The sequence below is a fragment of the Amblyomma americanum genome, chromosome 6, assembly GCF_052857255.1.
Source record: "Amblyomma americanum isolate KBUSLIRL-KWMA chromosome 6, ASM5285725v1, whole genome shotgun sequence".
NCBI lineage: Eukaryota > Metazoa > Arthropoda > Arachnida > Ixodida > Ixodidae > Amblyomma > Amblyomma americanum.
In genome coordinates, this window is record NC_135502.1 from 104,391,822 (window position 1) to 104,415,808 (window position 23,987).

Sequence of the window (23,987 nt, forward strand, 5' to 3'; positions counted from 1 at the left end):
CACACCTGTAAACAGGCGATTGATAGCAATGGCGAGATCGTGTCCCTTTTCCTGACGCCCTTCCTTATTGGAATTTTATTGCTGACTTTATGGAGGGCTATGGCAGCTGTGTCCCACCTTTATTTTTGTCCAACCTCAGGGGACTTCGTCTTGGGCGCCGCCTTTGGGTGGAGTCGACGACGCTCATTGGCTGGCTTTTCCCGCTTGCGGAAGCCTGGCACTCATTGACGGCACTCCTCTCTCCATCTTCCTAGATAGAGTCACAGGGATAATTCTCCCGAAAGTGTCCTTTCTTCAGGTCACCTTATCACCGACAAGTGGGCGCGCAGTTCACCAAACGCGGGTGCTTTTAGTTAGGCCCGCCCGTTTCACATGCTGCAACTGGACCGAAAATATTCGGTGAGGCCGCAGTGCGATTTTCGGCCAGTGCTTTCACATGCAACGCCGACACAGCGAATTCAGTCGGAGGAGCTGCAGGCAAGGTTGCTTGATGTTTGCATAGGCAACCCATTATTAAACGCAACAGAAACGGTGCACGAAATGTGTTCACGATGTTGTGACCATTGTATTTTTATATGCAAGGCAATATTTCGCATGTTTTTTTAGAATAAACAGTTCTGGTTCCGCCGCGGCAACAGCTCCCACGTGACCCCACGTTGCACACAATCTCGGCGCTCCCCAATGGTCTGTCGCAGAGCGAACACATCGACGCTGCGACTGAATACCAACCGGATGGAACTCGATCGCAAGCTAGACAGACGGCCTTTCCCCGTCGCAGACCGACATAATTCGCAGCTTCGCAGGAGAAAATCGCATGCATGTGAAACGGGTTTTTAACAGAACAGGAGCAGATGGCTCTGCAGGAAGCCGGCCCGTGCCAGTCCAACAGGCCGCCCCGGCGTTCTTTTGAATCGTGCTCACTTTCATCGGATTCGTGTAGCAACTCTGGGTACATGCTTTCGCCCCCCCCCCCCTTCTAAATCTGCTTGCATCGTCATTAAAAGAGTGAATATACACCTAATTTGGGTGGAATGTTTGAATAATAATAATTATTGGTTTTGGGGGGAAAGGAAATGGCGCAGTATCTGTCTCATATATCGTTGGACACCTGAACCGCGCCGTAAGGGAAGGGTAAAGGAGGGAGTGAAAGAAGAAAGGAAGAGAGAGGTGCCGTAGTGGAGGGCTCCGGAATAATTTCGACCTCCTGGGGATCTTTAACGTGCACTGACATCGCACAGCACACGGGCGCCTTAACGTTTTTCCTCCATAAGAACGCAGGAATGCTATTCGTCTGCGACCGTTTAATTATTTGCAATGGAATTTTTCTCTCATGCTGGTTCGGTTTCAACAGCTGTGTGACGTCAAAGTTGCGTTTAGGTCACTCGAGGCACGCAGAAATTGCGGTGTAATCGCTGCTGCTTAATTTTGTTGTCATTCCGCCTCTTTAGCAAGGCATGCTTTGTAGCGAATTAAAACGACGAAGCAGTGATTATATTGCAGTTTTTTTTTTCATGCCTTGCGTGACCTATACGTTAAGAAATTTGTTGCGTGCCACACCTAAATCTTTAAAACTACAAACGTGGTCATCGCGCGCAGGTGCGAATTAATGGTCCACTGTTTGTGTACATCTCTCTCGACCAATCGCAAGGCTGATTTTCCCGAGGTCGGGCATTGTTTATTGACGCACTGCGTATGTATGCTATGCGCGGATTAAGTTCTCGCTCTGGCTAGCATATAGCTAGCTATAGAGTGCCGGCGCTGTGGTGTTTCAGCCACGCTTCGTTGTTTCTTCTTCATGGCTCCTAGCGCAAAGTGGCGGGCTAATGCTCTCGCTCTGTAAGCTGGATGATTTATCACCGAGGTGCGTGGCCTGCCAGTGCCTTCTCGTCGGGGGCCTTGGGCACTGCTTCGCGCGTGTTGCTCTAGCGTCGCGCCCGAGAGGCGCCATGGAGAAATCCGCGCGCGCGCCCTTCCGGCGAACGCTGCAGTCTGTCCTGCGGCAGCAACGACAGCTCCCGGAGATGTAAACCATGTGGCTGCTAAAATTAGGCTTTGCCCGCATCTCCGCCATGTTTTGCTTTGCGGGATGGGTCGTGACACTGTGTACTGTGGGGGGTGGGGTGCTGCCGGTGAGAACTGTAGAAGAGTCGAGACGTCGCGCTGGGTTCAGGATTCGCCATCTTAATTCGTTTGAATTACTGCTTTCATTTCCACTCGTGTTTGTGTTGCGTTCGCGGTTTGTTTCTTTGTTTGCTTTTTTTGTTTTGTAACCGAGGTTAGAGTCATTCTGGTCCTGGATCGACTCCCGCATGGAACGTTTCCTATTCCAGTTGTGGAGATTCCATGAAAGAAGTGCATCAGTTTTAAATGAGTATGGACACCTAGTTTTAGTGGCATGTTTTCTATACAATGATGAAGGCACTACTATGCATGAATCGTCCTGTGGTATTTGCTTACGACCGCTATATAATTCATAATCGAATTTTTTTGTCATGCTGTTTCGATTTCAACAGCCGAACGGTAGCTGTGACGTCAGATTAAAGTGTGGTTATATGACACGTGAGGCATGGAAAAACTGCTATATAATCGCTGCTTGATCGTTTTAATTCACTACAATGCTGAAGCCAGCCTTCCTCAAAAGCCGGAATGACAACGAATATGGAAGCAGCAATGGTATTGCAGTTTTTTCATGCCTCACGTGACCTGTAACGTACGCTTTGACGCCACGGTAGTCGTTCGACTGTTGAAACCGAAACAGCTCGAGAAAGAGACTCGCTTATAAATGATGTAGCGTTCGTAGGAGTATACGACGCGGTTACCTACGTACAATAATGCCTTGCGCATCAAAGAGAAAAACGCACCCAAAAGTTCGGTGTCTATACTCCTTCAATTATTCCCTCGTCGGCAGTTCACTCGATGTACGCTAGAGCCGCCCTGTACCTTTATCGGTATTTTAGTTTTTCATCGGTGTTTTTATAAGCGCCAGGTACTGCTACAGCCGGATGCATCTCAAGATCGTAGCGGCAGAGGAGGCCAGTGGCGTCGACCGATTTTCATGGCGCAGTGGTTGATTCAGCCGTGGTTTATACTTTCATCTGCCACCCCCTGTGATGACACGCTAGCTGGTCTAAAACCACCGCGTCATGAGACTCGGTCGATGCCATTGGCTGGAGGGCCTTCTTTGAAGGGCGTCTGCCGCTTCGTTCTTGAGTTGTATCTGACTATCGTCAATCGTGAGAGCTTCCGCTGCACCCCTCTTTTAACTTTGTTTAAAGTTTCGTGCGCCAGTGCGGCGTTTGTCTTCGCTGCAAAGTTTCCTAAGCGCGTGCTTTCGTGCTAGCACCCGTGTCGGGCGTTTCTGCGGTAGTCTGTTTTGACTGCATGCTTGTTTCTGCCCGCTGGTCGCGCGTTCTCTGTTCAGCGCCCGGCTGCGGTTTATCTGTCCCGCGTATCTGCAACGGGCGAGGGGAGCTGGGCGGCGCCGAATCCCGCTGCGTTGGTGACCAATATCCGACGGCGGTGCGTTGTTTGTTTTGTTCCGCGACCGCGTAGGCAATGCGATTGGCTGGGTCCGCACCGGGGTGACGTGGCTCGACGACGGAAATGAGCTTGTGGCGGAGGCCTGAAGCGCGGATTAAGTGCGCCTGGGTGGGGTTTCCTTTCATCGCTGATGGTGTCGCTTTGCGTGACATTGGTGCTGCAGGCCTGAGTTGTGGACATATGGGCGCAGGGAGCTTGAGTTATGCGGACTTACGGTGAATTTCAGTCGCAGGCCCGGAGTGGTCTGCACGCTATGTGACAGAGCGCCTGAATCCGGCGCAGAGCGCGCGACCTGAAATTGCGATTGGAGTACACTTGCTCTGGCCAGAGCATGTAGGTGGCGCTCGCGAACTGCTGGCGGAAGTACCCGTCCTTCCTTGCGCTTGCCCGCGCTTTTCGCGCTCGTCGTCGTCTGCTTTTCGACCGTTGCTGCAAGAGGTGAAGACTACGCCCGCTGCCTTTTGAGATGGAGGTGACACCTGAAGTTTATGACAAGCTACTGACTGCTTTGCGACTCGCTGTCGTCAAGCAGAGCGAGCGCCAGTGCGCGATTCACTTTTGAGCCCATAGCGGCGGGCGAAGGTGATCGTCTGCTACGCAGCGCGGAGAGGAGCCGGCGCGGCGGACGCGACAAGCCGTCGGAAATGGGGGCCGCTGCTAGCGCCGCTAAAAAGAACGTCATGTAAACTTCCGGTCGGATCCGCCGATTTCGGCGGAGCAGTCCTGACTGCTCCACCGACCAATCTCGGCTCGGCAACCGCTCCCTGTCTACCATTGGAAGACGCGATCCGTGGCTCAGATCTGCGTTTGGAATACAGTTGCTCCGAAAAGAGCAGAAAACGTTGCTCCCGAAGTGCTCCAACTCTGCGATTGGAAGTCACCATTAGTGTTGCGTGCCCTCTTGTGTAGTGTAGATCATTGCGTCTTTTGGCAGCTGCAGCTATAACGCCATAAGTTGAGAGTGCCATACCACACCACTGCCAGTAGCGCTTAGTTCTTTCACATGGTTATTCATTGATTCGCAGGTTTGAAAAAAAAATTAAGAATATTTCATTCGTATTTTATTTGGTTTCTGCCTACAGTATTGCCTTTTACACTGCTCATAAAATGATGTTACTGCAATAAACATACCTCAGCAGTCAAACCTAGTGTTCTGCGGATTCGTTAGCTGGGTTCATACAGGTTTGGCAAATGTGCAGTGGTCTCGGGGACACTCTGATGGCAGTGTTCTGAGTGCAATAAAGTGCCATTAGTGTAGAACTTCACACAATTCAAGCAAATCTTTGTCCCTCTTCGCATTTGATCTTCATAGGGCATGTCTCATACCTTCATCGTGTTCAGTCTTGGTCAAAAGTCCTTAGGCCACAGCATTCACCTGCAGCGAAATGAATGTCCCAAGAATGTTCCGTGTAGCGGATCATTCAAAGCACGAGTCAAGCACAAAGCTTCTCTACATCCAGAAGAAACTTTCTGCTAGCATTTCAAGGTCCTTCAATCTTTAAATAGTGCCGTAATGGCTCTGTTATGGGGCTGAAGTGAAAAGCTTTTGGCCTTAAGACTTTTGACCAAGTCTGTACATTAATGCTTTGTTACCCTTGCAAGCCTGGTTTTGCTTAGACGGAACCTTGGAGGCTTACGTGCTGTGCACAGAGATACAAGAAATGAATTGCTTAGGTGGCATGCGAGTGAAAGGGAAAACTAACTTTACACCTGAAACGACAATGGAGGGTAAGGACAACTTTCTTCCTGATGATTCCAGGGGGAGGGGATGGACTTTTTTTCTTGCACATTTTGAATTCTTGTTCCTACAGTATAGTGCAATTTTTCGTAACTCTTCTAATATTCAAAGTAATTAAAGCAGCACAAAGAGTCCTGGTTCCAGTTTCTGTAGTGTTGCAGCAGTACAAACATTATATTATGTTCTCACATCTTACAAATTATGCACCCTTTGTAAGGCTCATAATGAGCACAATATGCGCCTATGTGGGTGAAATATATGAATGACATTTTGACAATGAGCAGGCTGTCAGTGAGGCCAGAAATGACTGTTTGCACTTACTGTGCTGCTCTTCTCGTGATGCAGGTAGAACGGGGGCCCTGTCAGGCATGATGGAGGCTCCCCTGGCTCAACAACAGCAACAGTACAGCCTGTCCCAGCTCAACTACAACAACAACAACAACAGCCATGGGGGACCGAGGCGGCCGCAGAAGGATGCACCAGCGAGCGCCACGTCCTCCTGCACGGACTCTGTGCTGCTGCAGGATGGTGGAGACGAGCTCCAGTGGTGTGCTGACTACCCCTTCAACAGGTGAAAGCCCCTCCTCTTCCCACTGGCTTCGCTTTTCAAGGGTCACGAAACATTACTGTCAGCCGCTTCATTTGTTTGTTTGTTTGTTTGTTTGTTTGTTTGTTTGTTTGTTTGTTTGTTTCTATAATATGCTGTACACCATGTCACTTGCTTATCTGAATGGCACTCATTACCTCACTGAAAGTGGAACAATAGTATAGCTAACAAATTTACTGGCTCAAGGAGAGAGGAAAGTGGATCATTGGAAAATAACTGCCGAGGGCAAGGAATTATGTCAAAGAAGAAGCAGCAACATTTTCTGTTAAAAGGGGCCTGACAGCATTTTTTTGCAGTGGTGCTTACAAAATTTATTCTTCTGTGCGTCTTATGAGCAATTATGCATGTACCTCCAACCACTTCCATTTTCTGTTTCTCATCGTTTTTTGATTGGTGAGTCCAGCCAGACATGTGTGACGCACAAAATTGCAAAGCATTGGTTGGTAAGCTGGTTTTGAACATAGACAGGATGATGTATTTCGTTTTTGCACATTATGACCATACTAAAAATTGAGAAAAAAATTTAATCCGAAAATGGGGGCAGTTGTTATCCATTTCAGGAAAGATGTAATTTTGCGAGAAGTATGCTTCCAAGATTTAAAAAAAAAATACTCCCACCCTGTTAGACGATTAGTTTGCAATTGTTTGTTTGTCGGGTCCTCATGTGTCCACACAATGACTCAGCAGTGCTTTCACCGTCTCGGTTGTACTTTTGTGGACTCATTCCTGTCTTAAGGGGTCAATATGTAAACATAAACCACATTTTAGGCATTTCTAAAATGCTTGCAAAACAAATGTTAATGCACTTGCAAGGGCCACATCTCAGGGAGAATTGCTTAGTATCATCCACCTAATATCAACCTTATGGCTCGGTGGTTATGGCGCTCGGCTGCTGACCCAAACGACACATCTTCGATCCAGGCCACGGCGGTCGAATTTCGATAGAGGCGAAATTCTAGAGGCTCGAGTACTGTGCAATGTCAGTGCATATTAAAGAATCCCAAGTGGTCGAAATTTCCGGAGCCCTTTGCTACGACGTCTCTCATAGCCGGAGCAGGGGTGTCTACCGACTGGGACAACCAGGAAATGTCAGGGATTTTTAAGACACCGGGAAAAGTCAGGGAATTGTCAGGGATATTACTAAATAGATTGCAGAGTCAAGGAAAACAACTTATGCTGGTGCGCTCGTGCCAACCAGTAGCGGCAGGCGTGGTCAGGCGAAGATGCGAGTACAGTCAAGGGTGGCGGCGCATTCGCTTTGGCCTTCGAGATGCTTGACGTGCTGCAGGTATGTATCACTGATAAAAGGTGGCGCGCTACCGCTCAGAACCGTACAGCCGTTGTTCATCTATCCTTTCAGAGGCACGTGTATAATGCAAATAGCACTCCATTCTTTCGTTATTTTTCGTGTCTCCCCGTGATCGCAACTGGTCATGTGCACGCTGCGATCTCTCTACCTGTCTCTACCGTGTGCATTTCGGTCTTCGGGTTGAAATTTCCTTTGTGTTGTGGTCCTGAACTGAAGATATCTGTGGAAGTGCCCATGTCACTGTCGGAGAAATGCTCGTTCAACCTCGACTGGACAAACCCGGAAATCTCCGCAAATGCAAGTTGGATTAGACCCGTGCCAAATAACCTAAATAGTGCTCGCTGCACCATGTGCTGCAAGAAGTTCTCCCTGAGCAACATGGGCAAGAGGGCGATTATTAGTCATGTTGAGGGTAAGAAACATCAGGCTGCTATGAAATCTCTGCAATGCGTTTCCCAGACACGAGTCGTCTCATTTTTTGAATGTGGGCTCGCCTTCCGCGGCAGCAGCGGGCGTTTCGTTCGGAGGTAGCGATAGTCATCTTAGTGCTGCGGCGATGCTTCCAACTACTGCCACAGAAGCACTTAGCCCTTCTCTGAGGATGTCGGTGCGTAGCTTTCAATTGAAGAACGAAGTTACAAAGGCCGAGATCATGTGGTGCTTGAACACTATAATGACCCATGGATCTTTTCGATCAGCGGCAGCCTCTGCCTCGCTCTTTCCTTTGATGTTCCCCACTTGTGAGATCGCTACCAAAATGCAACTTGGAAAAGACAAAGTGGGATACACCATTTGTCATGGTATTGGTCCATACTTTCAAGCCAAGTTGCTGTCAAGCCTGTCTAGCGTTCCTTATCTGGTGGTTGCGTTTGATGAGTCGCTCAACAAAGTCACTCAGAAAGAACAGGTGTATGTACTGATCAGGTACTTGAACCGAACTGATGCCGTTGTGAAAACGCGCTAACTAACTTCATATTTCTTGGGGCACGCATGCGCAGAAGATTTGGCTGTTGCCTTTAGGAAAGCCACAGAAGGCATTAAGCAAACAAAGATACTACAAGTGTCAATGGACGGGCCAAAGGTCAACTTGAAGTTCTTGAGGTCCCTCAGGGAAGAACTTAGAGCATCTGACATCACTCACGAGATCCCGGACATTGGAAGCTGTGGACACCACATTGTCAATGGGGCATTCAAAACAGGCCACTCTGCGACTCACTGGGATCTGGTAGCATTTCTTCGGGGGAGCTATAATCTGTTCAAGTGTGTGCCAGCACGTCACGCAGACTACACTCACTGCACGGGGAGTGTTGTGTTCCCTTTGGAGTTCTGCCCAGTAAGGTGGCTCGAGAATAGGAAGGTGACCTCGAGAGTGCTTGATGTTATTCCAAACTTGGTGAAATATGTGGAATGCTCAAAGGAAGCAAAAAAGATGCCAGCATGTGCTAGCTTCAGCACTGTTGAAAAGGCAGTAGGTGACAGGATATGCTGGCTATGAAATTGGCTTTTATGCTGTCAGTTACTGAGGAACTCGAGCCATTTCTGGCTGAATTTTAGACGGACAAGCCCATGCTGCCGTTCATTGCTCCTGCTCTGGATCGCCTGTTACGGTCATTGCTTGCTAGAATCATCCGGAAAGAGATCCTACAAGCTGCCAACACATCCTCCAAGCTTCTTAAGATTGACCTGGAGAACACAGATAGCATGGTTGCTGCTGCTGTATTCGACATTGGGTTTGCTGCGAAAAATGAGCTTCGCAAGATCCCAAAGCTGTCTATTTTCCATCTATTTTCAAAAAAGACTATTTCCTTCGTGAGGAGGTGTTCACAAAAGGTGATGGAAAGGTCACCTTTGCAATACAAGTTGACCAGAGGTGCAAGCTGCTTGGACCCTACTAGTGCATTGTCCCCAGAGGTTGGTGCTAACAAACTGTGCATTGCACTGGAGGTGCTAACGGAGCACCAGTGGCTGACTGGCTTGGAAGCTGAGCGTACCCACCGTTCCTATGTCGAGGTATGCTCATTTAGCTCTGTACAGGCGGCATTGAGGAGCTTTGACAAAATAGAACAGAGGCTGGATGCGCTCTGGTTTGAGTTGTGTTTACGGGATTATAAAGAGCTATTTTCGTTCGTCAAGCTAATTCTTTGCACGTCTCATGGCAATGCAGCTGTGGAACGAGGATTTTCTGTAAACAAAGAATGCCTTGTCAAAAACCTCAAATAAAAGTAGCTGATTGCACAAAGACTGGTGCATGATGCAGTTTCAGCTGTTGGAGGGGTTGCCAAAATTGATGTTACAAACACAATGATGCAAATGGTTCGCGGTGCTAACGCTTGACGGAAGGAGGAGTTGCAAAGAAAGAGGCTGGATGCATCAGATGCTGAAAGGAAGGATAAGAGAGAGGCTGCTCTTGTCAAGGAGCTTCAACAAAAGAAGCAAAAGGTCATCAGCGATGCACAGTTGCAGGTTTCTCGTCTTGAGGAAGAAATTAACCCTCTGAAACATGCCTGAAACAACTAGTCAATGATTTTACTTTCTTTAATAGTTGATAAGCGGTCTTATGTACCTGAATAGAATATTTTACTTTGAGCATTGTGCCTACCTGTCCAATATATTGCGTTTTTATGGCAGTGGCCTAAATTATTTTCCAGGACGTGGGTCAGGGAATTTAATGGAAATGGTCAGGGAAAACGAGGAAAGGTCAGGGAATTTGAAAATAACAATTTGGTAGACACTGTGCTGAGTCGCTTTGGGACGTTAAACCCCCTCAGACCAAATCAAACCTTATGACTGCAAAGTAAAGTTGCACAGAAGCTTAGCAATTAGAAAAAGAATTATTCCTGGTCCCTGGACCACTTCCTGTCCGGGGTAGTCACTCTGCCAACAGAGCTAACCAAGACTGCTAGCAGATGATTGGGCAAGAGCGGATTGTGGCTATGGCATGAGAAGAGCATGCCAAGCACATTTTAGTGCTTTTCAGCTTTTGTTCTCAATAAAATACACTGTATTTCCAGCATGTGTTCCTTGCCATATGATTTGGCTGCAGATTACCATAGCATGCAAAGTAAAGGCCTGCAGCACACATTAACATCTTTAACATTTTTTTTCCACTCACTATGTCAGCGGTTCTATGATATTGGTATCCACATAAAGTACAGTACATACTTGTCTAATGTACTCACTTCTTTTTTCCATGAAAGTTGACATCAATTTAGGGGGATTGCTCATTTTGCGAGAAAAAGAGTCAGTAGATTTTTTTGGGCAGGGTCGAAATTTCATATCATATGTCCTTCCGTCCATCTATCTATGCATCAGCAAAAGCATGCGTTCAGACGCATTCTTGCCGCCGGCGTTTGGCATCGTGCCCTGCCGCGGTGGCTCAGTGGTTAGGGCGCTCGACTACTGACCCGGAGTTCCCGGGTTCGAACCCGCCCGTGTGCTGTGCGATGTCAGTGCACGTTAAAGATCCCCAGGTGGTCGAAATTATTCCAGAGCCCTCCACTACGGCACCTATTCTTCCTTTCTTCTTTCACTCCCTCCTTTATCCCTTCCCTTACGGCGGGGTTCAGGTGTCCAACGATATATGAGACAGATACTGCGCCATTTCCTTTCCCCAAAAAAACTAACTAATTATTGGCATCGTTCACTTTGAAAGTTATTTGCTGTATCACGCCGCAATCCGATGATTTTGTGATAGCCGGCGGCACCAGTCAGTCGCGGCAAGATAAAGCGAACATGCTGAACACCGGCCCTGAAGGTGACATGCGTGCTTTTACGCAAGGTAAAAAAAACTCGCAGTGCAGGTACCATTGTGTAATGCAAATGTGGTGAGAGGTTAGACATTTTCACTTCCACTCTCAAGCTTGCCTAATCGCTTGGGGATCGATAGGTCCTGCTTCCTTCATAGCATTTCAGTGTAGAGGATGTCTAAGCTGCTGAAGTGCTCGCCGGCCTTCTAAGCACACAGTAACGCAGGTGGACGTGCAGAATGTTTCCGCAGGAGCTCTTCGCAAAAAATAAACACGTCAGGATGTCAGCGGGCAGCATCTTGGCGTGCTGCCAAGGTCTGCATTGTATATGGCACGAAAACTGAGGAACGTGCTACAAAGAGCTAACGGTTTTTACAAAAAGTAAATTCGCAACAAACAAAAGTGGGGGTGAGTTCATTATGCGAGTGGGTTCATTATGTTGGTATATACAGTAGTCAAAAATCCAAAATAGGCTGAAACACTGTACAGAGAAGTGCTCCTTGATTAGGCGACGATGAAATGGTTCAGTGGCTCAAAATTATTTGTTTACATTTGCTGAAAGGTGTTGGAGGCATTCTGCTGTTCCTATATGCAGTTGTGGTGGAGTTAAGAGTACAGACAGTTAATTTTTGGTTATGTGTTTTCTTTGTAATGCTGCGTAAGGTAGTGTACATGGATTGCCACAACGTATTCACCTAGAACTGCTGCACAATTTGTAATCTAATTTCTCTCTCTTGCTGTTCCAGTTTCGGTTTCAACAGCCGAACAATGGCTGTGACATCAAAGTTGTGTATAGGTCACGCGAGGCATGAAAAATGTGCAATGAATCACTGCTTTGTTGTTTAAATTCACTACAGTGCCAAAGCCAGCCTGTCTCAATAGCTGGAATGACAACGAATGAAGAAGTGATTATATTGCAAGTTTTTCATGCCTCACGTGATGTATACGGAGCTTTGACATCACGGAGATGTTGAAATTGAAACAGCATGAGAGAAAAATTTGATTATAAATTGTTTATTTGTCGGAGGCAAATATTACGTGGTGATGTATGTATAGTAATGTCTGATGCATCATTGCAAAGAAGAAAACATGCCACCAAAATTAGGGATCTATATCCTTTAAATATAGAGACTCTATAATGATGTTGCATGCTTTCACATGCCTTTACAGGTTCTAATGGATTGTACTGTTATAGTTAGGGGAGAGCTCGCTTCATAGGTGCATTTTGAAATTGAAAAGCTAATTTGAACGTTATCGTATACATGTATTTTTGTGCTCTGTGCCAGCAGTTAGCTTCAGCGCTTGGCAATAGAAGTGCCACTGTGACTTGATAAGGGCCACAGATGGCCATTGGTATAAGAGCGTAGCATTGATTTGAGATAGTAGGACCGTGTTGCACAGTACCACCAAGTAGTGCTCTGAGACTACCCAGTGCCGGCCGTCAGCGGCGGCCGAAGCGCATGGAATCGTGGTGAATGGATGCCAGTGCCAGGCATTCCACACCTGGCTACCCTTGGTGAAGTGGTAACGGCATGTTTCTTGTTTCCTTTTCCAGGGAGTTCCAAAGGCACCTATGCTCCTCATCGCTTACATCGTCGGGCCGGCTAATGCGGCGGAGCATCCTGTCAGTATCTGGGGATGCCTGTGTGATTGGTGACGATGGTGGCAGCCTGGGTGGGGTGGACCTCTCCTACGAGGACCTCTCCAAGAACTTTGACGCCAACCTGGCTGAGATTGACATGGAGACCTTCCGTTCGGAGGACATCCACGCCATCCTCACCCTTCCTGTTCTCTACGGGGGTGACTTCCAGTCTGCCAGTCGTGGGGAGCAGTGCGCATCTGTCTCTGGCTCCTTCCTGGAGGCCCTGCCACTGGATGCCTCGTCTGTGCAGTGAGTGCCTCGCAGATGTGTCATTTTCCAGGGTTATCAGTGTTATGTCTGTAGTGTTACATTTTGTATGGAGTACAGTCGAGCCCACATATAACCTAAGACGAACTTTCGCTTATAACGAACGAGACCTGCGCGACCGTCAAAATATACATTGTTTCGATGGCACAAAATCACGCATATATCGAACGTCGTTAAGCCCTGCTGTTCGGTTCCAGCGAACGGATGGCGTAAACCCGGAGCCGTGATGCGATAGGACCTGCCTCTGACCCCTTTGAGCGCTCGGTGCACGGTATGTTTTCACGAGCCTCATCGCAGCTGATCTGCCAGCCCCGTGGCCCCGTTTCGTGCCGCTCTCAAGCTAGCTACCCTTTCCCCGTCGACGCATCTTCCAAGATCGCCCTCCCGCCCCTTTTCGCAACTCCGCTCCCCTCTCCTCTCTCGCTTGCAAAACCACGTGTGGCCTCCGGGATCAACCGCACCGCCGCCGGTGCCGATCACGGAGGCCACGCTCCGCGAAGCAGGCCTTCCATGGGAGCCAAGAGGTGGCTGCACAAACGCTCACGGACGCCCCTCATTGGTCTCTCCGCTGGTGCTGTGTGTCTATATCTTTAGCTTGATTGCCGCCTGTGTGCGTTGCATGTGCACGTCTGCCCCATCGCGCGCTCTTGTTGCGGTGCGGACATTCAAATCTCTGGCCCTGGTTGTAATTCGGGATGGCGGACGGGAACACCGTGCCCATTTCCATTGTATTCAGCGGTAGAGATGATGAAAGCGGCCTGGGCGGAGGTGACGGCCACTGGCGAGCGGAACTCCTTCCGCAAGGCCGGCTTCGTCGAGTGTCTGATGCCGAGCCTAATGCTTCGGAAGATGACCAACCCAGCAGCGATTTGTGGCAGTGCGTCGTCGACTCCGACATGGGGGGTCATGACATTGGTTGGAATGATTTTATTTCTGTCGATGACGACGCCGATACCGCGGAACCATGCACGGACGAGGGCATCGTTTCTGAACTGCGAGACGAGAGTGAAGCGGAGGAATCGGATCAGGATAAAACTTCGTAGCCAGCACCCATAAGCGCGCCTGTAGCAATGGGCTACATAGAGAGAGCCTCATACCCCTGTCACACGGCATTCCTCTAAGGCTTTTCCAGCAAAGGCACCTTTTTTCACCAAAGGAGCGAAAGCTTAAAGGAGCAGCATCGCTGCTACACGGTGCAAGCCCAAAGGTGAAACAGTCGTTGAGGTTTAGCACCCGCTGCTGTGCTCGAGCCGGCTGGAGTGAGTGTTTTAAAATTAAAGTTGGGAATTCTGTTCATTCATTGAGTTCAGACAATTTTTTTTTATTCTAATTGCTTCCTTGAAAGAGCTGCAGCAGCTGCTCTCATCAGCAGCTGCAGGTTTTGTGTATTGCCTTGGCCACCAGGGGCACTTGGTGTTGCTGCAACACTTTACTGTCTTAAAATCTGGGCATAAAATATAAACACCTGTACAAAAAGCAAAGCCAGATACACTTTTCGTATCTTTAAAAGATGTTTTCAAACATTGATGGCTGCATTTATTTTTTTCATTGCTTTTACTTTTTGATGTTGGATGGCACTGCGATCGCAGATTCTCGAAGCCGCGCCTTTGGACTGCAAAGGTCTCTGACGGGCGCCTTTTCTACCAAGGCCCTTAGCGGAAAAGGCGCAATATTTGTGACGTATCTGCACTCTTTACGCCTTTCAACATAGGGACCCGATTCTCAAAGGCCTTTGCGGTGCCGATGTGAGAGGGTTATCAGACAACTTGTCTATGCCAAGGGCCTCGGCGAAGAGCATGCTTCAGCTTTACTGGAAGCCTCCCTCATCGGATCTGTGCTACAAAAAGACGTCCATCATGGACTTTTTCGCAAAGAAAAAATTTTGTGTTTTGACAAGCAACTGTCTTTAAAGCTGTGGTCCACTTACTACGAACTTCGGGATATAACGAACGGACGCAGCGTGACGCTCATGTTCGTTATAAGCAGGCTCGACTGTACTGCAGTTGTGACCAAAATTCCAGATCTTCAGCTCTGAAAGTGTTGTGATAAGCTAATTTTCTAGTGTTTTTAGTGGGTGTTGTGGGATGCTAAATTTTTGGAGTTGTTAGTCTTGCATTTATAGTTTCATGTTTGCAACGAGCATGTTAGATGAGACCATAGCTGTGGAGTTCCAGCTCTGAAAATGAGATCATTCTGAAACTATTTCTCCTTCATGATGGCTCACCATGAGGTCATGGTCATGGAAAAGGGTGCATCGAGAATTTAGTTGCAGCTTGGTGAAAGCCATATGAATGTGAACCTTTTTTTTCTGTGCTGGTGACACTTGGATGGATGGTCGGGCCTGTCAGACCTTTGGTCGTTGCTCAAACATAATCTTACACTGTTACAAAGGTACCTGAGTGCTTTGGATGCACTTATCAAATATTAGAAATTTCCGTCTTATAAATGAAGGGATAAACTGACTTCTCGTTGCTTGTTTTACAAATGGTAGCACGAGTTATAACGCTGCTCAGGTTAATCCCTTTCTTTTGTTGTTCAAATTGAAATCCTGTTGGCAACACGCCACCACTACGGGTGCCTAACCTATTCCCTTTGCGTGTTGCATGTTGTAGTCTCCAGTGGTGCTGCTCTGTGGTTGTGTTCTCCTGTGATCTTTTGAGCATTCATATAGTACAGTCGAAACCCGCAATAACGAAATCGCCGGGGACAGCAAAAAAATTCGCTTTCGCGAGAATTTCGTTGCTGCGAAAATGAGACAGAAAAGATAGAAAACAGCCCGCAAAAAGAAAATTTATTGCCAAAAGTCAGTCAGCTTAGTTTGCCGAGCCTTGCCTTGCAGCAACTTCATGGTTCTATTCTCACACTGCAAGAAGTGATCCATTGCCACGTCGTCGTCGTGTGCGCCTAAGAACGACCGGATCGTGTCAAAGGCGTCCAACACATTCCTCGGGTTCGGGTTTACCGTCTCTCCATGTTGTGGACCTTGGTCCTCGGTGTTGTCAGTTTCGCACACGTTTTTTGGCTGGCGGAGACATCTCAAACGCAAACGTGCGGACTGCTGCTCATACACACCGCCACCACACACAACGAACACATGTGCACCGCTCGCAGGCCTAAAAGTGCAGCGCTGATGATCTAGTGTCGCCCCCTGATGGTGTCGCTGCGAGGCTGCCTTCCCTGAGCATAGCCTCCGAGATAAACAACCACGCGGAACCGATCGCAGAGGACACGCGCTGCACCGGTATGGTGGCTAGCACCGGCTCAAGGTGGCTAAAGTTTTTAAAGTTGTTCCGGCTGCAAGGTTGCCAGGCGCCAATGCTCTCGCTGTAGCCACGCAAGCGCGCTATTGCAGTTTGCTCAATTTGAGTGCTTTTTTGACGCTGTTATTCATAATATGGGAGACAGTATGCGGACCGACGCTGCAGCAAATTTCGTTATCGTGGGATTGCGGTACAAAAATGTTTCGTTACCGAGAGATACGAAATACATTGGCCCCTATGGGCATTTGCCGGGATCTCGGAAATATTTCGTTGCGGCGAGAATTTCGTATTCTCGAGATTTCGCTATCGCGGGTTTCGACTGTATGTGAATACAGGCGATCAAAGATGTGTCGAACTCTAAGGGGATCTCGAAGTAGTTCAATGTTTGGTAATTTAATATATAAAACATGGCATCAGATCAGCTTATTTGTAACTCTGAAGTGTAGATACAGTGCACCCATGCTAGCAGCACTTCCTTCAGTGACGTGCTGTGCTGCTCACCAGCATACTGACAACACACCGCTTGCTATGTGTCGTTAGGCCTAGCTCACTTTGCATAAAAGCCACAGCGGACGGTGCTTTGGGAGAAGTCACCGCAGGTACACTGTAAGCGCATGAATATCTCAAAAAAAATAAGGTACACCCGGCATCTGCATCGCCTTGGAACAGCAAAGCAGGCCATGCGAGGGCCACCACACGCAAGCCTTCGGCCAGCTAGGCTGGCTTCACTGGCGCACCAATCACCAGCTTCTCTGCTTAGCAGCATTATCACATTGAAAATAAGCACGCCAGACCAAAGGCCACACTGACGCATACTCCATATTCACCTTGTCGTATGGTTTTACAGCACTTGCTGCCAGCAGGTGCCCATGGCTACACAGCCGACCTGACTCCGTGCAGGAAAAGTGATCGTGGGAACGACATTAGGAGAAGCACCACGTGCTAGGGGCGTGGCGCGCAGTTCAGCATATCAAATGCTCCACTGAACGGAAGCTCTATAGACGTGAGCAACGCTGTCGAACTTTTGCTTGGGATTTTCAGGAGGATATTCCAACATTTCAATGTACGCAATAATTCAGTACATCTAGGATCAACTGTACTTGAGACATAACTTTGAATGTGGCGACTGGCATCATTGTTGGTCGCGGCAGGTTCTCTTGGCTTGTGCCCTCACAGCTGTGACCATGTTGCTGTTTGTTTCCAGCAGCAAAGTGGAGAGCACGGGGCAGGAGGAGGAGGAGGACTCGGGCGAGATGTCTATCTGCCGAGATGAGCCCCTCTTCTCGCCCGTCAAAGAGTGCGGCCCCCCGCTGGCAGGCACACGGGGCACTGGTGCTGGTGGCGCCCTCTCCACAGACAGCCTTGACTGCAGCTCATATGAGGAGCATGACCTGGTTCTCACCTGCCAGGCCAACAAGGACAACTACACCATCGCTTTCCAGCAGAGTGGCACCCACTTCTCGGACGACCTTTCAGAAGGCAGCGTGCCCTCGGACCAGCAGAGCCACCACAGTGGCAGCAGTGCTGCGAGCGCTATGGTATGTTTCATTCCAAAGAATTCGATGAACCGTGTGCGAAATTCTATGAGCAGGCTTTACCGCGAAACTCGTATGGCCCAACGAGATGGCCGATCATCCGCTCGGAACAATCACAATGGGAAGGCACACACACATTACTTTGGTTGACTGGGACATATGGAACAGCGTCTAGTGCAGAATTGGGTATTAAGTCCATCGGTACATTTTTCAGAAAGTTATCCCGTTCTGTTCTTGTAGGTGCTGGAAGTGTTTTGAGCTGTAATAGGCAGCGAAATCTGCTCATGTCAGGAAACTGTAGTGCTTGAAAAATTTGCCTGTTTGCAGTAGGCCTGTGTTGACCACTGTGTTGCTTCTGGAGGCACGTATATTGCCGTGTTCGCCCACTTCGAATATCAAGTAGACTTGCCCAGCTCGAAGCCTTTGCTGGCCAAAAAATAAACTGAGTTTACATGCCTAGTTTCGCGCAGAAAATACCTGTGGCACTATCTGCCTCTGAGCCACAACGGTAGCTCAGTGGTTATGGTACTCGGCCTGCTAACCCGAAAGACTCTGGTTCGATCGCGGCCGCGACGGTCGTATTCGAAGCAATGCGGTTTTATGGCCTATGGGCTCCGTGCTCGCCTCAAAATCTGAAAGTCCTTGGTTTCATTCTTCGCACCTTCGGAACCAATTCTATTTTTCTTTGCTGATGATGCCACTATCTTACTGCCTAGTGCTGACATTGTGCGAGACCATGGTGACGTCACTGGGGGGGTTTTTGGACAACTGCTGCTGGTCAGCGTCACTGGGTTTCGTTGCCAAAGGGCCATATAATGCTTTCGCATTAATAAGACGGTCCACATCCACAAGGAAGCAGTTCCGGGCCCCATCGTTATTGGCAAGAAATGACATGGCGGGCGACACCATTGCATTGAAACGTGTGGGTGAATATTAGCGGTCATCATGACCTAGGGTGGGGTGCCGCAAAGAGTCCAGTATGGCTACAGTGCGGAGGTCTCGTTTTGTGGGCTGCCTAGGGTGAATCACACTTGTTTGAAAGGCTCGCAATAAACTCGCTCTTTTTTGTCAATGTGGCAGTTTTGTGTGAGCCAGTGCTTTGTATCTCAAGTGTACAAAGGATTAAATTAGTGACAAGGAAGAATTACCCGTCTTGTGTCTTTTGGATACAGCTGGCATGAAAGCAGAGCGGTCGATGGTCGAGCACGCTTTGGAGGTAATTTGAAATTGGTGACTTCGACAATGAAGACTATAGCTCATTGGGCGGATGACAAAACTAGGCAGTGCAGTTTGCACATGAGCAAGGTTTCTTTTTCTGGGTCTAAGGTGAATTCAGATAGTAAGAATAAAGTGTGAATCCAAGCAAATACAGTAAAACCTCTTTGACACATTTTTTTAATTGCGGGAAAAAATGTATTATCCGGGAAAACATATTTTCCAAACTGCCTGATTTTGAGAAATGTAACTGTTGAATAAGGTATAAAGACATTTATTGACAATTTCACTTTGTAAAAATGTCGATTGGCATTTCTTGGCACAAGAGCTGAACAGATCCTACTCCAGTGCTCGCGTAATTCAGTCCGCGTTCACGCTGTCTTTAGCGCAGAAAGGAATTCTTAACGCATACGGTCCGTCGACTGCACTGACGAAAGTAACCAAAAACTCGTCATTTTTTCGGATGCTTCGCCCCTTTGCACCCAAGTACTGTGGGAAAGCCACCGCGGCGGCTGATTGTTGCAGTGCTTCTGCTTTTTGAGCTGTTTCCCATACCCGGCCCGTTCGTATTTAAGCGCATCGCTGTAGTTCGTAGAAGCTTCGCCTCCTTTCTCTTATGTACCGCGAATAAACCTCAGCGTTTCTCCTCTTCATACCGCGTCCCCGCAGAAACGGCCGTCGCGAATGCTAGCGCCGCGCAGCTCTTATTTTTTTTTTGTTCTTAATGGTAGTGCTTCGCCTCGTCGCACTGAGGCACTGCAGAGAAGCCATCATGGCGGGTGACTGCCGAAAAAAACGTCGCGTGCCCTCTGGTTCGGCTCACTTGTATCTTTGCAAATGTGCGGTTGGTCAATAAACGTGTTCTACGACCACAACTTGTCGAAATTTTAAACGTAGTAGCCGGGAAATTGTGTTTTCCGGGAACATATTAACCGGAAAAAATATAGTGTAACTCTATGAGACATTTTTAATGTCCGCGATTTTGACCGTACGAACCGGGAAATCGTATGAACCGGGAACATATCAAAGATTTTCTACTGTATTTTTTCTAATACTGCCAGGTTAAATGTGTTACAGCTGAAATATTTGTGAAACATGGCCAGAAATGAAGTTTATTAGTGGTGTGTGAAGATCGAAGATTTTGGTGCGGAACAAATAAAAATAATAAAAATTTGTCATAAATCAAATTGAAAAATTTCAATTATCAGCATACATAGTTCAAAAATTAAGAGAAATGATTTTCTGTATAACGCAGTTTTGAAAAGAAAGATATCGCAAACAAATGTGTTTTTGCCCATCAGAAGCATAATTGGTTGTACCTGCTAGACTTACCGGGTACTAAAGGAAGCGGGAATTGTGTTCGGTAAAACCTTGTCACAAGAGATACTCAAGTGACCCAGAAATGATGAATTTTGTAACCGAGGTCTCATGTAACCAGAACTTCTAAATACAGTTGAACTTCGCTACAACGAAAATCGCTGGGCGCGCGAAAAATTTCTTTGAAGTGAAATTTCGCTGAGGCGAAAACAGCCTAACAACACTGTCAGGTTGTACAACATAGTCCCAAAACATCATTTATTTTCAAAGAAGTCGGTCAGCTTCTTCTGCTTCTTTTTATTGCCACGAGTGCCGTGGCGCGACTTTCGCACTCGGTGAGCAGTTTCATCTCGACGTCGTCATCGTGAGCACCAATAAATCTGCGGCGCACATGAAATGCTTCCATCACTTTTAGCGCAGATGGTGGCGCTAAATCCTCTGCTTCGCTGTGGCGAACGCCCTCAATTATGGCTTCATCACTCAGCTCCTTGTGAGCTAGCACTTCACTGTCAACAGCGGTGTAGTCGTTGATGTCAACATCTGCCCATGCCCGCATTGGCCTCTGTGGAGGGTGGAGCCATTGTACTGCAGCCTTCCTCGTCCGACGTGGAGTTCACTGCCAGTTGAGCGTCGGAGTGAAAGCTGGCATACACAAAACAGTTGTGGATGATACTGCGCCTGGTTGTTGTCCACGCTGCTGCGACCATCTGTACAGCCATGTACAAACCCACTTTTTTTTGCCCGGCCGGTATTGATGTTTAACACCAGCTACCGAATCTGTCGATAAGTGCTTTTAACGCTATTGATAACACCTTGATCAAGCGACTGGATTAAAGCCGTGCAATTCAACAGGAAGAATGTGACTTCCACGCTTTGCAGCTGAACGTCTCCAACGTTACGCACCGAGCAATTGACGAAGAGCAAACAAACCTTACGGTTCTTTGCTGTCATGTCACGGTCGAAGGCGGTTAGCCACTCTCTGAAAATGGCCTATGTCATCCAAGATTTTTTATTGGCAAGATATTTGACAGGCAGGCTCTTGCCACCTTTGCAGCACCGCGTCACACGCTTTTTGCTATGCTTCCCTCTGCTCCATGGCTGGCCCTTCATGTGAAGCGTCGTGGAGGGGAGGAGCTCGTAGAAAAGTTCCATTTTATTGGCATTGTATATGTCTGATGTGGCACACTTTTAACTCCAGCACAGTAGTTGACGTCCAATCAGATGCAGTGTCGGCGTTTGAAGAGGCAGACTCGAGGCATAGCACTTTACCTACAATTTCATGCCTGGCCTTAAAACTGGCCTGCCACCCTGAGCTGGCTTTGAAATCATCGATGCCCAACATACAGGCATAGCCAAGCGCCTTTTGCTGCAGCACGTTTCCGCTGATCGGCATCTTTTTTGCGCGCACGTCGAGGAACCACGCGCAGAGAGCCTTCTCAAGGTCCTCGTGAGCTGCTTTCGTCAGCTTTTTCCACTTCGTGGATGTCCCTGAAGAAAGAGCTTAGGCTGAAGTGTCTTTCGACGTCAGGATCGTTGACAGTGTGCTCTGTGAGATGCCGAAGTCCGCTTCAACATCTCCCGTTTTCCTGCCGCTGGATGCCGCGCTGATAATTCGTGCCTTCTCTTCAAGAGAAAGGAACTTCCGCTTCCTAGACAAAGTCGCCAAGCTCGTGCTGATTGTAGTGCACAAGCACGAGTGAAAAAAAACTAGGGCAAACATGCTGCTGCTGTTGCCAGGCTGCTGCGTCCTTTGGCAACGGATTGGTTGTGGCTCTGGCTTGGAAGAAAACAGGAGCTTGCACCTGCGCCTTGTTGCAAGGCGGTCAGCCCGATTGTCATCACCACCAAGAAATGGCGGTCTTCATGTGCGTTTGAATGAGTGGATCAATTGGTTCCAGCGAAAGTTTAGTGAAGCAAAGCAGCGTGGACCTACGGAAGTACACAGATCGGCGGTGATATGCTCATTTTATTGTAAGATGGATTTTTAAACCCAGCTTTGCATAGCAAAAATTTCGTCTAACCAGAAACGCGCCCCAAAAATGGTTCATTGTGGTGAGAAATTTGTTCCATTACTTTCTATGGCAAGCTGACGAGGAATTGGAAATATTTCATTGAAGCGACATTCGTTGTAGCGGGGTTCGACTGTACACTGAAATTCTAAAAACCGGTAACAAGGTAATAATGCCACATAAATGTAATTAAATGTTGTCTTTCATAATTATATATTGTGTCTTTCTTTAACTAAGTATTTTGCTCACTGTGACATGACTTCTAGACATTTGAGTTTGTCTTAACACAGAACTATAACAGATGAATCATCAAATAGAACTGTCTCATGGAAACGTGGTGATAGCTCCGGAGTCCGACTACCGGGGTACACAGCGAGTGGCACTGCTTCACTGTATAATAGCGGTTGCTATTATACAACCAATTTCACGGAGCCACCAAGAATAGTTTATTATATTCAAAATATTGTGATAATGAAATACTCAGAAAGCATAGTAAAAACTCATTAAACTCCAAGGGCACAGAAAAAATGGCGAACTATCGAAAAACCAAAAAACAGTAAAAAAAAAAACTGCCTGTATAACGTTAAATTTATCTGGTGAAAGGCTGGGAATTAGTTGCCCAATTTTGAGATGAGAGCAGAGCAGCAGTGACTTTTTTTCATGTTTCCATCAAGGCTTCATTGAATGCATACTGTCGGGAGCATCGAAGCAGAACTGCTTCAGAATCATAAGAGCGTCCTTCACGGTGCAACTTGGTGGAGCTCTACCGCTACTGTTCCACATCCATCATAAGCGGCACCGTCGCATGTGTGGAGGCTTCACCACACAGGCAACGAATGGCGCATCAAGAGCGTGTAGTATCGGCACACTAGAAGAACGAAAAAATACGGGCGGAAGTGAAGAAAATGGCTGAGCGATGCCAAAGTGGCGAGAAAAAAAAAACTGGGAAAGAAAACACCAGTGACGCAGCAATCAGCGTCCAAAACGGTGCTCAGCTGGTTTAGGTTGGCTGGTCGATGTTAGCTGGTTGATGTTGGCTGCTCAAGTCGTTGCTGGGGCTGGCGCGCGCGAAGATCAGAAAAATGAAACCGAAACTAAGTGGTCGGACTGTTTTCGGAGACTGGGCCATTAGTTGTCGTCATGCCCTACTCTGGCGAAAACTGCCAATGCTTGATCTTAACACAAACACCAGCAGAACCAATAACCCAGCACTTGTCTCAGCACCACATGAAACTTGGCAGCACAGTTGAATACATGCGATAGCGAGAGTGCAAAGAAAAACAAGGCAGCGAGGCTAGCGCAGCCGCATTTGCACAACCACACTCTATATATAAAAAAAAAGTGATGGAAGTCACGTGATTTGCTCTTCCCTCAGTCCTGCACCCAGCTTCTAGCCCGAGAACGATCAGCAGTGACGTACTCTGTAATGCCATGAATGGAAACACCTCGGTAGCGTTTTTGCTGCTGTTAATCCGGGGCAAGTTCGTAATAACGAGCTGCCTTTACTATGGGTGACCAAATAAATTGTGCATGTTATTCTGAAATGTTCTGTATTTTGCACATTCGTAGGAGTGAAATATATTTATATTGACACTACGGCATTCTGGCAGGAATTGTTTAGAAGTTTGTAAATCTGAAAAATTTGTTAGCGTGAGGTTCGTAATAACAAGATTTCACTGTAGAAGAAGAATGATGGAAATTTCGCTGCAATTAGACATTAGTCGCAACCATGCGAGGCATTACATCTGGCTGCAGAACGAAACAGATTCTAGCCAAGGAAATGAAAAGTGCAGCATGTACGG

At 47.7% G+C, this 23,987-nt stretch overlaps 1 protein-coding gene and 1 pseudogene across 5 annotated transcripts in view; both read left to right on the plus strand.

Moving 5' to 3' along the window:
• Positions 1-23,987, plus strand: part of LOC144093943 (uncharacterized) — a 120,962-nt gene that overhangs the window by 59,576 nt on the left and 37,399 nt on the right. For 3 of the 5 annotated variants that reach the window (XM_077627709.1, XM_077627706.1, XM_077627708.1), the window contains exons 2-4: positions 5,624-5,849; positions 12,496-12,831; positions 17,314-17,647. In XM_077627709.1, the coding sequence (XP_077483835.1) occupies positions 5,647-5,849; positions 12,496-12,831; positions 17,314-17,647 (873 nt within the window). In that variant the 5' untranslated portion in view covers positions 5,624-5,646. The remainder of the gene's footprint in view (positions 1-5,623; positions 5,850-12,495; positions 12,832-17,313; positions 17,648-23,987) is intronic. The other 2 variants (XM_077627710.1, XM_077627707.1) reach the window with 1 other exon arrangement.
• On the plus strand, positions 7,429-9,382 carry LOC144094400 (uncharacterized; annotated as a pseudogene).